At 37.9% G+C, this 18,370-nt stretch overlaps 1 protein-coding gene across 1 annotated transcript in view; it reads right to left on the reverse strand.

The window, feature by feature from the left end:
• LOC107672076 (kinase suppressor of Ras 1-like) overlaps window positions 1-14,495 on the reverse strand; it is a 39,676-nt gene extending 25,181 nt beyond the window's left edge. The window contains exons 1-2 of the mRNA XM_016465169.1: window positions 14,044-14,495; window positions 3,675-3,815 (exon numbers count right to left, since the gene is read on the reverse strand). Coding sequence (XP_016320655.1) covers window positions 3,675-3,815; window positions 14,044-14,289 — 387 coding nt within the window. The 5' untranslated portion in view covers window positions 14,290-14,495. The remainder of the gene's footprint in view (window positions 1-3,674; window positions 3,816-14,043) is intronic.
• Between the last annotated feature and the right edge of the window lie 3,875 nt (window positions 14,496-18,370).

Consider the following 18,370-nt stretch of genomic DNA (forward strand, 5'->3'; position numbering starts at 1 on the left):
GCGCGAATATGAACGTGGTTTTGCGCAGCTCGTCAGTGAACAACGGCTCTGTGTAGTTAATGCTGCTCAATGTGAAGGCACGCAGGTGATGGAGATTTACCGCTGATTACAGAACCGGCTTTACTGATAAGATGCGCGTTAAATATCGCATGTGATTTATTGTGCAGCCCTAGTTAAAACTCAATGGGCTCAGGGGAGGCGAGAGAGATGCGGACTCCTGCTGTAACTTTACCTGCTGGTGTCGCTGTTGGACAATGTTTCTTTAGAAAAACAAGTGATTTATACACTTTTTAATGTTATATTTTGTAATATTGGCGTTGTTTTATTTTTGTACTACAAATTTTTTTCTCATCCAATATTTTGAGGACATACATATATAAAAAAAAATTATCTGCTTTGCACACAAAGTTCAATAAAAATAAGTTTGAAGAAAAAGATTTTTAGCTATGTATATAATGTAATATATATTATTCTGCATGATAAAATATAAAGATTTCACAGTGATCCGATTCTGTATTGTTTGTTTTTTTATTTACTACAACATTAGTAAAACCATGTTTTACTACATTTATACATGTGAAGACGAGCGGAGATAGAATACTTGATTCAAACATTAGCTATAGCTAGCAAATACGCATGCATATTAACAGTGTAAACATGAATTAACCATGCGACCATATAATATGATTAAATGTTAATAAATTAAGTGTGTCAGCACAGCAGTCATAAATAAAAGATGACATTTCTTAGAAATATATTTTACCTAGGTGACGAGGATCACTCAGCCGCTTTGTGTCAAACGCAAATGCAGTTACAGGGTTTTTGACCAGCGAATGTGTGCAAATGTGCATTTTGTCCATCCTTAAAACGGCGGCATCACATTACGTTTTCATCAACAGGTTACAAAGTTTTTTGTAGCTATATGGGCACTCAGTTTTTCCTGTTGTAAAATACATTTGGCCAAAATCTCATTTTATAAAAGATGAAATGCTACTGTATGCACAGGCTATTTAAGTGTAGGCTATTGGCTATGACTGGATGGCAAATGCTAGCCCTCTCTCTCCGGTCCCACGTCTCAGACCCCAAATACATAAAATATGAGCCTTTATATAGTGTTTCTTGCGTAAAGAAAACGCTGTACTTATTCAAACAACAAGATCTTTATTTACCATTCCAAGACTTCCTTCAGCTGCTGTGGAACTTCATTTCATTCAGTAAAGATAGGGGGCGGAGTTATGAGGTTTTACTGACAGTTTGAGCGGATCCAACAAGATTTAGTCACAAGCTCTTTTTAATACTTTTCATTGGCTAAATATTTCTAAAACAGACAGACAGACGTAAAGGGTGACCAATAGCCTTGATTTGTTGAAGAAAAAAAACAAAAACACCACCACCAGAAAACGGCACTATGGAGTGTAAGGGCAAAAAGGGCATGTGCTCTGCACAGATTGAGCCCTACCTGTGCACGTGCCAGGTCACAGTATGATGACACCCTAGATAGTTCTCCATTTCTAGTAATTATAAAGTAAACAAATGCACACAAAGCAGTAGCAATAACTGAGAAGACAGCAGAGGTGTTTCCTGGTAGTTCTGTAGATGCACCAGAACTTACATGTACATAAAACATCTCCAATGGAACACGCTTCTCTAAAATGTCTAATCATGCAAATACAACCACACTGTCAAATACAGTCCCATCTTGCCTGCCCACAGGAGAAATAGCATTCCTCTGCTTTTCCTGAGAAAGCACTATCCTATTATACTTTGGTACACTGGGGCAACTGAATTCCCTGCTGTCCTCTCCGAGAGGGGCCGGCTGCCCACGTGTGTGTCCTGCCACATGCATGCATTCCTGCCCCGTGAATCACACTGTAGCAGCCTGGTGTGACACGTTAGAGAACAAACTTATTGAGTTAGGGCAGGGATTGTCAAGTGGTGGGTCACTACTCAAAATGGGGTCTCAGGTTATAGGAATAAACAATGCAAAATGAAAATAAGTAAAAAATCAAATCAAATAAAATAAGAACAAATAAAATCAAATAAATACTGCATATTTAGGTTAAATAATTAGGCTTATCACACATCAATATACATATGTCAACATATGTAACTGAAAATATATACAAAGTAAGAGAAATATTATCCAGACTACGCATAAGTTTTGTATAGTTAGTGATTTTAGTTTTCTTTAATTATTAAAATTCTTAATTTAATAAGCAATATTAACACCTTTAAAGTCATTTTTGTTTACGTTTGTACAATTTATGTATTTTAGTGGGTCATCACTTATGTCAAATGTAAAATCTGGGTCCTGAAGCAAAACCTGGCCACAGGCTGATGCAGACAGACATAAATAAACTGTTGCGAATATACAACGACAAGGCAAGTATTTTGGGACATGGAAGAGAGAGGAAAACTGGAGAAGACATAATAAAAAAAACACAAAAAACACACTGTCCTACCGCAGTGACCGAAGTGAAGTAGTCAGCTAATCAGAGGCATGCCGCAAAGTGACCCCTTCTGTCCCCACTGGGATAAACTGTTTCTATTTTTAAAGTTTTGTTCCTCAGTCTTGCATATGTTGCTTATTTCCCTGTGTTGTCTGTTTCCGTGCCTAATGAGGACAAACAAGTCTTCGCATTTGCCAGGCAGTCACGAATGCGGTGCTGTCATGCGGTCAGCTTTGTGTATATGACAGTATGGGGTGGTGGGCAGAGAGATGGAGAAAGAGAGACCCCTTTTGGAGTCTAAAAATAGACTGACGAGAGAGTTTTTGACACAGTGGCTGACGCTGCACATTCTGAGCTTTGGAGTGGGATCAGGTGTGTGAATCCACAGAGGACTGAAACACCACAGAGACTCTCAGCAGCAAGCAAGCAAAACATCTTCCCTCTCCTGTCCGAATCCTCCAATATTCATTTTTTTAAACAGACATTCATTAAGTAGAAGCTTCAGTTTAAGAAGCCTATTTTAAAAAGAAATTATTCAATTGTAATTAAATTGTGTGTTAAATATTGCTGAATAATAAAAAACGCAACATTTCCTTATTTAAGCAATAAGGTACAAGAGGCCATGCTATACAGAAGTGACTTATTGTGTTTAATAAAATGGTTAGTAGATAATCAAAATAATAAAGGTATATATATATATATATATATATATATATATATATATATGTATTTTTATGTATTTTTATTTATTCTACATTTTTAATGTGTGAAAAAACACTTATTTATATACGTAAAACAAAACCCTTACAAAACACAAAACAAAACAATATAAATGAAATAACTCAAAATAAAAGGACATTAACAAAACAAATAAATTAATAAAGTAAAATAAAATGAAATAATATAAAATAAAATAAAAAATAAAATAACATAAAAGAGCTGATGTTCTAACTAGTTTGGTAATGTTTTCTTACTTTTATTTTTTAGTTTTGCACTCCTAAAAACCGCTAAATCGAAGTAAAATATATCAAACGTCTCTCAAGAGATAATAAAATAAAATTAATTACAATTAAAATAAATTAAAATGAAATAAAATACTGAATAAAACAAAAATGTAATACCTAAAATGGCCCATTAACTGAATAAAGGTCATGAAGCAGGGAAATATGGACAATAAAGGAATTAAGAAACAAACACATTGAGTACAAACACACATATTGGTACCTCTATGAGCTCTGGCCGGAGGTTGATGGTGTACAGCCAGTCTGTGAGTTGTGGGTAAGAGTCCAGCGCCAGTGGTTTGTCTCTCTCTGGAACGCTCTGCTTCCACTCTAACTGTTTACTGATGTACTTCACCAGCTTCACCTGTAGATGGCGACTGGTGTAACAACTGCTGTGAGAGACAACTCATTGAGCCATCTGTTTGCTTTTTAAATTATCCTCTATTTTTATTTATATCCTCTATTTATACCATTTATCCTCTAATGAGTTTTTATACCTTTGAAGGAAGAGAAATTAACCTTTCTTATTAACTTAACGTGATGTTCTTTGTAGATTAAAATCCTTTGAGGCAAAAACAGGATGACGTGAGTCACCAAAAAGGCACAAAAAAAAAAAACCTTCAGAGAAAAAGAGCTGTTCAAAGTGCCTAGTCAGATGCCACAGTAGTTTGAGTATGTACAGCAATGAGGGACAAGCGTGTTGATAATACAGTGCAAGCATTTTTCTCTAAACCTTCATGTCCGCAAGCGAGCGTTGCACGCAGAATGCAAAGTGAGAACAGAGCAAAGGAAATCCCCATGTGTGACTTCATTGTAAACGGTGGGTGATCAAAGTGTGTGCTGTTTGTGTGTGGTGTCAGTAAAACAACTGAATACAGTGCAAACAAACACTGTACACAAACACTCTCTTTTTCAGTTCCAATACCAGCCAGTGCATCCACCCATCATTATCTTACCATCACTAGAATGATATTGAATTAAAAATAACAAGCCAATAATGTTCAACGCTCACAGGACAAAGACATTTCAGACGTACCCTCTCTTTATTGCCGTAACGCTCCCACTGCAATAAACAGTGCTGTCTATAAATAGACACTGATTATCATGGCAAGGGAGTCTGGACTCTTTCTCACGGGGCGTCTGTTCCGCCACTATGGCAACCCTGGCTGGAACACACTTGGAGGCTGCAGCCAGAGTCCCATGTGACATCATGGAGCAGCGAGACACTGCGGTTCACAGGTTAACAGAAACCACAGCACACCTGCCTCTATAGGTACAAGTTCAAACACCTCAGAGACAACCACAGCTGCAACTGTGCTCATAAAGAAGAGGCCGTTTTCACTGACTCAAAACTATAAAGATCACTCAGAAATTTACTTTAAGTAAAATTGGTTCCATAGGAGGTTTGGTGTTTAAGTAAATTCATTTCATTTACTACTGCATGAAGTGGAAACAATAGTGATAATCACCTTGTTTGAATATATATAGATATAGCTATATTTATAAATATAGCTGTAGATATAGATTTAGCTAAAGCTGTAGATATGGATATTAGTTATAGATATAGCTGTAGATATAGACTTAGCTAAAGTTGTAGATATAGATGTTAGTTATAGATAGCTGTAGATATAGATTTAGCTAAAGCTGTAGATATATAAATATTAGTTATAGATATAGCTGTAGATATAGATTTAGCTAAAGCTGTATATATATATATATATATATATATATATATATATATATATATGTGTGTGTGTGTGTGTGTGTGCGTTTTAGATATAGCTGTAGTAAACACTACCGTGCAAAGTTTGTCAGTAAATTAAATTTTTTTGAAAGAAAAAAAACGAATGCTTTTATTTAGGATGCATTAAATTGTTTCGAAGTGGCAGTAAAGATATTTATAATGGTAAAAAATATTTCTATTTCAAATTAATTTATTTTGTTCTTTCGAACTTACTATTCATCAAAGAATCCTCAAAAAAAGTATTCTGAGTATAAACACACTCTCAGCATGTATGGTAAGCCTTTAAATGTAATTACACAATGTGCTAATTAACCAAATTAATACATAATATATCAAATACATAATTATTTGCTCAGGAAGGACCCCATGTAAAGAACATTCTAAGACATTACACTATAGCAAATGAAAACACTATATATACACACACTACAAAACTGGGCAGTCATGCATTAAAAATCCCAGAGATATCTGCATCCTCTTCAATTCTGCTGCTTCTGAATGCAAAAACACATACTGGATGCATAATTGTGACCCTGGACCACAAAACCAGTCATAAGGGTCAATTTTTAGAAATTGAGATTTATACACCATCTGAAAACTGAACAAATAAGCTTTCCATTGATGTATGGTTTGTTAGGATAGGACAATATTTGGCCGAGATACAATTATTTGAAAATCTGGAATCTGAGGGTGCAAAAAAAATCAAAATATTGAGAAAATCGCCTTTAAAGTTGTCCAAATGAAGCAATGCATATTACTAAACAAAAATTAAGTTTAAATATATTTACAGTAGGCAATTTACAAAATATTTTCATGGAACATGATCTTTACTTAATATCCTAATGATTTTTGACATAAAAGAAAAATCAATAATTTTGGCCCAAACAATGTATTTTTGGCTATTGCTACAAATATACCCCAGTGACTTAAGACTGGTTTTGTGGTCCAGGGTCACAATTGTCTTTTTTTTTTTTAATAACCATTTGCATTTATAAAACTGAACACACTATTTATTTATCACCTAGTTAAACACATATTTTGGCAAATATTTCACACATTTCAGAAGTTTTCCGATTTACCTGACCTTTCAAATCATATAAATAGTCAAGACAGTCAAAGTGTGACAGGGCAGACTGCATTGTTGAGCAGGAACAGAAGTAGCGCCAGTCGTTTATGCAAACCACCAGCATGCAAGAGTAATTCTAACTATTTCTAGATTTCACACATTGTTACACATCATCATTTTTACCAAACTCTTGCTCTATCTAGAGATCACCACCGAGAAAGACACTCGGTTGTCTACAAAAGCTTTGGTAGGTCACAGACAGTGGCAAATTTGCCTGAACCTGTAGCCCAGCAACCAGCCACCTGTGCAGTTGATTAGCTCTCTCCATTCGTATCTCTATATAAGGTCACGGCACTCGGGAAGAACGCAGCTGCAGTATCAGTCTTACTAGCCATTAATTCCACTGAGAGACAAGACAGCAGTGGATGGCTTTATGTATGAGCATATTATCATCTCACCCAGGCAAAACTGCCAACACAGAATGTAGCGCAGTCTTCAAAAGAGAACAAGAGCAGCATATCATTAAAGTTTCAGGAGGTCTATAGCAGTCTAAGAAAGGTGTGCTGGCTCTGTTCTCTAGGTACTATCTGAGAATGCCCCCATTTGATGCTGATTTGATGCATCGGTCGGCCACGAGCGAACCTCAAACACAACAGGGTGTTAGCTTGCACCAGACACAGCCTGGCACAATGTGCAGGAGTGCGCCTGTATTCAATGACTATCTCTCCTCTCATCTGCCGTCTCTGTTACACCTCTCAAGGGGCGGCTGGAGTATGGGGCAGCGGGGACCTGCTTAACTAAAGTGTCAGAGAGAGGATAGGTTGAGAATCTTTTGTGACATTTGAAAGCACCTGGCCTCTTAGATGCAAAATGAGCTTCATTAGAGAGGTAAGAGACACAATCCATAATGGTGTCTGTTAGTACAGACCTCTGTGAAAGTTCTAAAAAGAGCATAAGTTGGCAATCAAGAGTGTAGCAAGTGTGATGCTGATTTCATAAATACGGTTCCTGGTAAAACAGTGCTACAATCATTTCAAGAACAAGAGGGTTCCTGGTATGAGTGTGCATGGAGAAATGTGATTAGATGATGTAATTTCCACATCGAATTTCTTTTGTGTAGGCATGCACTCAACATCTACAAATTCACTTGATTTCATTAAATACGACATGCATAAAAGGTTTGCAAAAAGAAGTGTCACAGTTGTACCAGATGATAAGGTAACTGTAGACTGTAGTGGAGTGGCGTGGATCCTGTTACACACTGTGTCACCAATACAAGCAAACCTGCGCCTATTGTTTCAGACAATCACATAAAAGCATATGGGATAATGCTTGCTAGGTTTAAACAATCAGACTACCTCCAAAATCATGATAGGGCTATTATTTCAGCGGTGTACATGGCAATAGATCCATTAAATGATTGGTCTCAATGATGAAATCAAAAACAGAATGTTTAATAGAAAAAAAAAACATGGATGAAAAGTTGCCAATAAAGGCAAGCACAAAATAAAAAGAATAAAATGTGCAGCACTAGACAATAAAGTGCAAGGCTTCGTGGAACATAAGACACAAGAAAAGAGAAAGGGGGAAAAAAGAATGATAAAGCTGCTGAAAAAACACATGGGGATTTCCTGATATGAACAAACATTAGCCGGTTGAGAGGCTCATGCTCCACCGCACCTAATGGGCCTCGCAATGATGTGTTAACTTTCCATCCATAGAAACTATGTGCAAATGAACCTTAAAAAGCTTTTGATGAGCATTCTCGCTACCGAGCAAAGACTGCCATTTCCCAGAAACCAAAACTGAGATGCTAGGGAGTCGTGATTCTTCAAAATGTGATTCTCCCAGATATCTTCAGTCAATTAGGGTCTATTACATGAAAGAGCATTAACTGGGAATATCACTCAAGTGCTTACGATTGCCACTGCTCTGGCGCTGAAACCAAGATTGTGTCATGACTCATGAGCAGGTTTTATCACATCCAAAAATGTGGCAATCCCTCTTCCCATCCAGTGCAAATTTAATGATTTTGAAATAAGCCACAGGTCTGTACTCAAGACAACTGAGCCAAAAAGGTTGTTGCAGGTAGTAATTTAAAAGGAAGTCAGGTTGCTGAAATATATTTGTGTCATGAGTCAGTGTACTTTCCAGGTCAAACAATTTTGGATCTTTAAAATGGACCACAGGACACAATAGGTTAATGCTATATTCTAGCCAAGAGTGCTTAAAGTTACATTGTCCCAAACCTGTATGACTTTCCTCTTTGTAACACAAATGAAGACATTTGAAAAGTCTCAGAAAGTGAGTGGGATCTAAATGTTGTTGCAATCCCACTGACCTTGATTACAAGGAACAAAAGGTGAAGGTGAAACCTTCTTAGAAATAATGTCATACAGGTTTGGAACAATGTAACAGTAAATTGAGTTAATGATGACAAGATTTTCATTTTTGGGAGAACAATCGCTTATAATGTGTTCTGATTGGTAGAGGATTACAGTTCACAGAAAGACGGAGAAGATGATGTTGCTGTAATTGTTCTCCTAGTTTGACACTTTAAACCAGGGGTGCCCAAACTCGGTCCTGGAGGGCCGGTGTCCTGCAGAGTTTAGCTCCAACTTGCCTCAACACCCAATTAAACACACCTGAACCAGCTAATCAAGCTCTTACTAGGCATACTAGAAACTTGAAGGCAGGTGTGTTGAGGCAAGTTGGAGCTAAACTCTGCAGGACACCGGCCCTCCAGGACCGAGTTTGGGCACCCCTGCTTTAAACATTCCCACGCCACCCATCTACCACTTTGCCTTCAGGGGGAGACCCTTTCATCAAGAGTGACGTCACTGCAGCATGCAGGGACAGCACCAAATACCCAGCAACGTCTAGTGCACATCGGTAAAACTTGTGTTACTGTAAACCACAAATTAAAAGGTTTTTAACCATCATACTACTCAAATCCTGGTAAATAATTTAACAAAGATGACCCTAGAGACATCATTAACAGACAAAAAGTTCTAAGACTACCGATCTTGAAAGTTACTTAGAATTTGTGCATGAACCTCCCAAAACTTGCACGCAATTATTAATCAAACTGGTGGATTTTTGGTGAGCTGTCAGTAGATACTACGTTTTTGTGCAGACCACCTATGCCCATCCACAGGAAATCCCAAAACACAACTCGGACAGTTTTTTTGCTAGCACAAAACAAGTAGGAAATGTGACTTCAATGCACAGCACTTCCTGAGCAATAAAAAAAACTTGCATCTACACATTTTAAACAGATGCATGATTTGCTTCTGAGAACACACAGTCTTGCAAACTAACAGACTCAGGCCACAGAGTGGTTGTGGCCAGATCTGTACTGAGCCTGTGGAGAACAGTTAGTGATAGCCAGATGGCGTCACTGAAAGACAAAGAAGATGCGACTCCAACACAAATGTCATCAAAGGGACTTACACTTTTCACAAGATGAAGAAATAATATGCAAGATTTAGCAGTTTAGTTTCACACTTGATTGCAGACTGACCGACATTTCGTTCTGAAAATAAACTGCATGAAACAGATGACACACTTCTGTGCTAAAATAGTTTTAAACAGTCCCACAACTCACCAAATGAGGGCACATATAATACAACAGAGAAGATTTACATCTCTGTTGCAAAAAACAAACAAAAAAACAATTTAAATACATGAAATAGTCAAAAAGAACTAAAGCTGAGTATGTTTCACATGAACCATACATGATACTGAATTATTAGATCTAATGCCACTGAAATTTTTTAATAAATCCTAAAGGGTCCTTCACAATTTGCCCCACAAAGTTGTGCATTTTCAATGAAAGTTGGCAACTACCAATGGGAGGTCCACCTGAGATGATCCACTTCCTAAAACAATTGATTACAGCAGGTAAGCAGCACCACTACTAGTACAATGACTTGGTGACCTCCAGACTAAATCGCTGTCAATATGAATGCCTGACATCTTTACAAGAAGAGAGTGTGGGTAACACCCATTGGTCAAGTAATTATGTAACACATGGTTGTTGGACATCTGCTAGTGTCCAGGTCTGCATCTGTTCCCCTCACTAAATCAAACAAAAACCTAAGGATTTTCTTTTGTTCCCCCATTGAGACAGATAAAAGACATGTCATTTTGGAAACTGCTTGTCTTCTCCAATATCCATAAACACACAGTCTACACAGTTTATTCTGAGTGCTTGATGTAACCCTACTCCTAATGCAATTCGGCCTGCCTCTCACATGCAGGCTTATTGTTCAAGCAGAGAGAGGGAGGAACACATTGCCTGGACTTTCCATCACTTTTGTTCCTCAGCCTTTTGATGGATGCCCTCTGTCTACACAAAAGTGTTTAGTGGAGTTGCGGCATTACGGGATTGTAGCATGCAGAGTCAGATTCACTTTCACAAACCCTCCCTCGGACTGAGGAATCTTGCTCACTAATCACATGCATGTGAAGGGAACACACTTGCTAAATATAGGAACAGCCACAATAGCACAAACACACAGCGATCTTTCCAATGGCCAGAGAAGACAAGCCACTAACCAGAGATTCTCAGCTGCCAACCGCACATAGAGACAGCCTGTTCATCCACAGGAATTCTGTGAGATTTACTGACAGGAATCTAAACGATAATTGCCATTTAGCACCATCTCTCTGTGTTTCGCTTTGAGTGCCGGGAAAACAGGTCACCTAGTAATTCAAGTGTGTCCGGAGGTAGCAAACAAAGTCCTGCTCAACTGTTTTTGTGGCACTGATTGGGATATTTTCAATGAGGTTAAGTTTAATGAAGATTAAATGGAGGAATATGTATCAGTCATTGCTTACATCAACAAGTGCGTTGATCACCACACCACCCAATATAAGACCTTGGATAAACGCTGAGATCCAATGTGTGACCGAATGACCGCTTCTCCTTATATCAGGGGTGCCCAATCCTGCTCCTGGAGGGTTCATTTCTTACAAAGTTACTGGAAACCTTTGAGCAGGGGCTGCTGGAGAAAGTTGTCCAACAGAGATTAGCTCAAACCTAGTCAAACACACCAGCCTGTAACTTTCAGGTAACCCTGAAGACTTTGGTTAGATTTTTCATGCGTGTTAGATTGAAGCTAAACTGGACGATGGACAGGTGTACTCTACAGAAAAGTGGCTCTCCAGGATTAGGACTTTACAATCAGTATGGGCTGTGTTTGCTCTCTCTGGGAACATTTTGATAACCTCAGGGGATTGGTCTCTGGTCCCTGGGTATGCAAAGTGTATCCTTGTAGGTCCAGGAAGTGAGCAGGTAGGGAATCCCGTGCCACCACCCGGATGCTGCAGCCAGGGACTCAGGTTGCCAGGCCACCATGTCCCTCATTCTGAGCCAGCCCTTGGGATGTCAAGCCACTCTCTGAGGCCTGACACCATTTTCACTGTATCCGTCTTCTCTCATCCTACCACAACAGGCTTTTGATGGCCACAGCTCTTCAGCTGAACCTACATCTCCACAGGTATTAAAAGAGCCAAGGCCACCTGCTGTTCCTTGACTTCAAAGGCAACCTTTCTTAACACTGGTGTCACCAGGGTAGTGTACCGAGTCCACTGCAATACCTACCTCGCTGACCCGAGACTGTCGTGGAACATCAAAGCAATTACATAAGTTGATTATATCAACAAGACGGCATACAGGGAAAAGGTAAGACAGCTCAAAGTCTGGTAAAAAGAAAACAATCATAAAATGACACGATTAGAGAGTTCAGACAAAGATGTCACCTTAACAATGACCTTAACACATGAACCCTGAACACCTCATCCTTAAGCTGAAAGTACCTTTCTTCCATAAGAGACTTAGGCTAGCCAGTGAAAATGTAACAGCTTCTTCAGGTGTGTCATAGAGAGTACCTGTGTTACCTGCTGGATCACTGTCTGGTATGTTAACTGCTCTGCTTTAGACAAAAGAGCTCTGCTGTGGGTAGTAGAAATAGCTCAGTTCATCACTGGAACCACACTTACAGCTAACAAGGATTGAACAGAAAGGCTAACAGCAACATTATCAGTCCATCTCTTGTTAGTTTCATCTGGAGGAAGCTTGAAGAATCCAAAACCACTAGACTTCCAAGTTGTTAGACTATCCAATAGCTCTGACAATCAACAAATGGACTGTCCACCCCCACCCAATGCAGAAATGCAACCCATACTCCTGACTCTGCTTGTTATTGTTCTACCTCAGCACAATCCTTGCCACATTACAGTCATTTTATGAGTACTAGACTCTGCGTTTACATCTTGCAATTCAAGTCTCTCTGACACTGCCTGCACTATACTTAACACCATTTTTTAAGCTTTTATATAGCACGCTGGGTACATATTGCTTTATATTTATTGCAAATTTCTTGTAATTACAGTTCACCATGTGGCCTTGGGAAATCACACATTATCATACTGTTATATAAATATTACTGTTTCAAAGGACATGCATTTTATTCTTTTTCTTGCACTTGGCTGATAATAAGTGATAAAAAAAAAACTTAACGACTTGAACGAGAGTTATTTTTGAATTTTATCATGAGAAACAATGAAGTGCCTCCCTAGACGTACAAAACCTGTAGATAAGTTTCACCAAAGCAGGAACAGACACACCACAATGCCACAATTACCTGTGTCCATGACAAATAGCATCATTAACATTTCAAAGAATAACGGTTTATTTAACAAAGCCTCAAGCCCATCTTGATTATTTAAAAGTGAGAGTTTGTGAGCTGTCAACATGAAAGCCATGTTTTGATTCAGAGAAGAAGGTGCTTGACCTTAATAAGTAGTAGATAATTTCATCTTCAGAGAAAAGCCCTAATTTATGGTGTTTTATTACATACAATCATAATAATATTAAAAGTGATGCTGTTCCACATGTTTGACCAACTTGGCATTTCAATTCACTTTTGTGGGAGGGTTAACCACTGTTGAAAAATACCTGTGTATGGTTAAAAATAGCACTAATACACCTCTGACATATGCTCCTCTTGTTTCCAGAACTAAACTGAGATAACAGGCTGTTTGACATGGAACATGTAGTTTTAAAACAGCTACAGACTTTGACTAGTTTACTCATCCACGATACACGAAAGTATTCCGTTGCAGTGATTATCATAAGGTTGAGTATGAAAATTACTCAATATGAAAGCATTTACACTTTTGTTTAAAAAAGGAAATAAAAGTTCATTGCACTACTGCAATAACTTTATGTAAAATAATTACAGAAAATGTTTGTTGTATGGCTTAAATGTCTGTTTATGGCTGAAAGCACCATATAAAGTAAACATATTATTATTTTCATGACACAGCTGGTCATGTGATCTCAACAAGGTGGTGCATATAAAGGCGCAACCTGCTCCATGATATTTCTTAAAGTGCTGTTCATTTCTTCAAGTGAAAATTTTTTCTACAACATTAGGCTACACAAGTAAAACTTTACATCAGGAGGGGGTAGGCAGATGCACCCTAAACAACTACTTTAATATCCAGGAAGTAATGTCAGCCAAGAGGGGGTTTCCATGACCCCTATCATTTATGAATTTGCTGTCAATATATTAATAGGCAATAACATGAATATTGACTTGAAGGTGCAACTACAAAGCAAACCTCATTATTTAGGCATATCAAGAACTATCATACACCGTCTAATACTGGATCGCACCAATGTCATGGCACTTACTTGATTTAACAACCTGCAACCTGGCATGCACTGTAACTTATTAGCCTACTTAAAATACACATAGGCAAAAACATTACCTCCAAAGCGCGTATCTCGTGTTGGGTCAGGTCGTTAGATGCGGCGCACTTGGTCCGAAGCCCCTTCAGACTAGAGATGGAGATCTCGATCAGGTTCTGGATGAGTTCGCACTGGTGAAGCGCGTCCATCCCTGCGTTACTGCCATCGCTCGCGTCCAAATGCTCCTCATCACTTGCGACCATGTTTCCAACTTTGCCAGAGACACTAGTATCCATTCCTCGGCATTGGCACGGCTTTAGGGGCATGGGCTCGGGCTCGGGCTCGGGCTCGAACTACAGCAAACGCTAGTCCAAAGACATGTTTGTAAACGCATGTAGAGTAAACGGAGGTGCCAGTCCTACTCCAAGCGAGTTATGTACTAGTTCAGAGCGCAAGCATACTCCTCAAACATACTCTTGGACTGGTTTGACAGCCAGACAGGACGCGTAGTCAGCTTGTTCCGCCTCAGACGTTGTATGTACATCCCGTGAAGCCCTCTGAGAACCGCTCGCATAGGTCTCACCCTCAGTCAGCTGTTTGAAGAAGCGTTTGATGCTTTGCAGTGTGGGAAATGAAGTTTTGTTTACACGCGCATCGGACCGTTTGAGGAACACTTACGTAATTGAGTTTTTGTTCAATTTTTGACTTAAAAGAAAAGTTGTTGATATGTTTCTATGTTTTTGCTATTGTGTATAGGGACCTTGAACTTGTTAAAAGCGCTTTATAAATAAAACATTATTATTATTAGACTATTATTATTATTATTATTAGTTGGGTAGAATAATTGAAATAAAATTGAATACACTTTATTGTCCCCAAGGGGAAATTTGTCCTTGACTCAAGTTGTGTTTACGCTGACAATATGTTGAATGCACAATCAATCAATCGATCGATCGATCAATCAATAAATAAAAACTAATTAAAAACAGTAAACCATAAAAATGTGGAAAAAGTTCCATGTAAAGACCAAAAAAAATTACATGTAGGCTATTATTCAGATTTTTTATTTCTTCTATTATTTTTTCTCAGAGACCATTTATGCTTGTAAGTTAATTAGTATAAGTATAATTTATATTGTACAGTACTGAATATGGTTAACTAGCTCTCTCACAGCAGGTTTTAGATAAATGTTTAATCAAACAAGGTGGAAAAGAGTGAATAACTTAATAAGAGTCCATAAATTAATATCTAGCAGCACTGCTAACATCAACTGATCCTGATAAATACAAAATCACTAAAATGATCCAATAATCTGGCCCCTGTAAATTAGAAATTAGCATGTTAGGGCACTCAAACCAAATACTATTTTTATTTGTCCCGCCCACCACCAAATTTTAACAAATCAAATTAACTGTTACATTTTGAGTATTGTACAATTTGCACCGAGTGGAATCTTTAGAAATATAATACTTCATTTTACCCGATGGCCCATTTTTTTTTTTTACCTGAAATCACCTTAAATTTGAAGCAACGTTAGATAAAATATTTTATTTTTCCAAAAACAAAAAAATGTATGTTCAATTTCAATATGTTCAAAATTTTTAAAAACCCTTTGGTGGAACTTGTCTTGTCATATAACTGCTCTTGTTGGGTCAGTAATACAGTTCCCATTATGTCATCAGAGGCAGAGAGCTGGAAAAACACGTCGAGTGTGTATGTGTGTGCGCATGCTTGACTGTTCACAGGTACTGCTCTCTGCCCACTCAGATGAGAAAAGACTGTTTTTACGCTTTCCATTGAGTTACGACTTGCTGGGTACCCTTGATGTTTAAGTAATGTTATGGTAATTCAATTATTATATATGATTGTGTAAATGAACACCACTTTGGCTGTTCAGAGTTCATGAAAGTGTTTGTGGCGAAGTGTTGCTTTATGTTACATATGCACTAATATAATGCATGTGCTACGACTGCAGATTAGGAAATGTAACAAAAAGACATGGAGAAATGTTACAGCACCAACTCGCTGTATCAGGCACACACTTTCCCATGGGAAAAATCTCTTCTCCTCTGCAGCGTGCCAAGAAGGAGACATCATTTCAAAATGAACAGTAAAGAGGGCTGAAGCCAAAGAAGAGCCACTGCAAATTGTCTTTCCCCATGAGGCAGTCAAGCCAAGACATTGTTAACCAACTGAATTAAAAGGAAAAACAGTAACCAGTTTTTGTTTTGGCTCACAACACTAAGAAAAATGTTTATGTCCACGTCAGCTGTATGACAGGAGCTTGAGGGTTCTGCGGCCGGTTGAAATGCTGCTTAGTCAGTCTAAATCTAAACCTATAGCCATCCACACCCGGTATCCTCAGAGTAATGACACTGCAGAACAGGGTAGGCTAAATCGAGAAATAATAGATGGAAAAACTTAAATAGACCCCCCCCCCCCATCCCAGGAAGGCATTGGCTGCGTCCTCTAGGTTTTCTTGCCATGCTGCGGACGCAAGCTTCAGACGAAGAAGTGAATGATGTGTGCTCCCGGCGCCTATTTATTCTATAGTCGCACCGGTAGTTACGTCATGGCTGTCGCCGGCCAACGAGTTGGTGTTTTTTCAATGTATGCTTCAGACACGGGTCACGACGAGGCGTTCCCCATAGCGACCCCTAGAGGACGCAGTGTCTCGTTCCCTACTCAGGGAACCATGGTTACATAAGTAACCTGAGATGTTTTTCTCTGTATCAGTCAACACATTCACACACATAAACTGCATAGGTAGAGGCAGGCAGTTGTTTAAATATGGTGCTGTATATTATTAGCAGGTTATATAAACTAGGCCTATAGCAGATTGCAAATTCTGTTATCAGGCTGTGAACTGATTACCATCTGTTTAATAACTTGGATAGCAGTGTGTTTAAGGAAATATGTTCACAAGACGTGAAGTGGGAAAAGTAAATAAGCATATCCTACTTTTAAACAGATAATGGCTTTTAAACATATTATTTTAAATAAACCAAGATAGAAAAGAAAAAAGACAAATGCTGTTGTTTAAAATCACTTTCACTTCCATTTTGATGGTAATCATGCATACGAATGAGTAAATAAAAACATAAGCATATAGTGCCTCCTGCTGGAAACATAGGGTAAGTTGTAGATTTATAATAAATAAAAACTCCCTCTCAATCACTTGTTATTGTCATTAAACTGGTATTTTGTTGATGTCACTGTTGAGGTTTCAGATCTGTGTTCCAGAAAGTTCGGTTTCACCTCCTTTCACATTTCACACGATCTAGGCTACGCAGAATGTGTCCTGTGTGGTATTGCAGCGTTAGATGCAGCATCAGGGCAGGAAGTGATTCACAATCAGAAAAGTATTTGGTTCACAGGAAGTTGGGACAATTGAAGGAAGGCCCAAAAAAAGTGCACAGCACTTATTTCTCAATTGCAAACAGCATAATTTCTACAGAAATCATCTTAAATGTATTAGGTTCTTTCTTTCCAATAATTATTTCTAAGATACACACACATTGTAATCCGTCACTGATTCCAAATTACATGACAAAAATTGTAGTTAGTAACCTAATCCATTACATTACACATTTTAGGTAATATAATCAGACTACTTTTAGATTACTTTGGATCTATCTTGTTTTTCACATTGATTTAAATAGGATAATCTTGTACCATATTGATATAAAAATACAAAGAGTACGAAAATATATTCCATTTGTTGTTATCAACAACGTGAAGTACATTAAGCATGATATTATGTCAAGGTTTCCCAAACTGGGTTTGTAAAGGAACTGCAGGCGGTTTATGAGTTTAAAATATTTGTTTTAAAATTTCAAGGGTATGTCAAATAAAAATATATTAGGTGAAAGAGGATCAGATGACAAAAAAATAAAAAAATAGTTGGTGAATTTGTGAATTTAAAATGTGTTTGAAAGACAAAAGTCTTCCAAAGTAATACTCAAATAAAAAGTTGTGTGTTCATCAGTAGTTGATGCAATGTTGAAACACAAAATGATTTTTGTAAATCCAGTGGTCAAATGCTGTGTAACCACCTGACTAGTGACTGATCTTTGTGTGAACGTCCACAAAACTGGAAGACTTTCAGAGTGTATACAACTGGTAGGCTGTTTTAGAAAGGAACTTTAAAATATGAAAAAGAGGAATTAAGGAGAATCAATCAATTATGAATTAATTATTGTTATTGTGTAAATAATATGCAATCATGTAATCCATACAAAGTAACTGTAGTCTGATCACGTGTATTTTAAAATGCAATACAAGATAATTACAAGTAATTTTTGGAATCTGATTGTGTAATCCAGATTATATGTAATCAGTTACTACCCAGCTCTGGGTACACACACACACACACACACACACACACACAGACACACACACACACAC

This window comes from Sinocyclocheilus anshuiensis, unplaced genomic scaffold (genome assembly GCF_001515605.1).
Source record: "Sinocyclocheilus anshuiensis isolate Anshui unplaced genomic scaffold, SAMN03320099.WGS_v1.1 scaffold336, whole genome shotgun sequence".
In the NCBI taxonomy this organism is placed as follows: Eukaryota; Metazoa; Chordata; class Actinopteri; order Cypriniformes; family Cyprinidae; genus Sinocyclocheilus; species Sinocyclocheilus anshuiensis.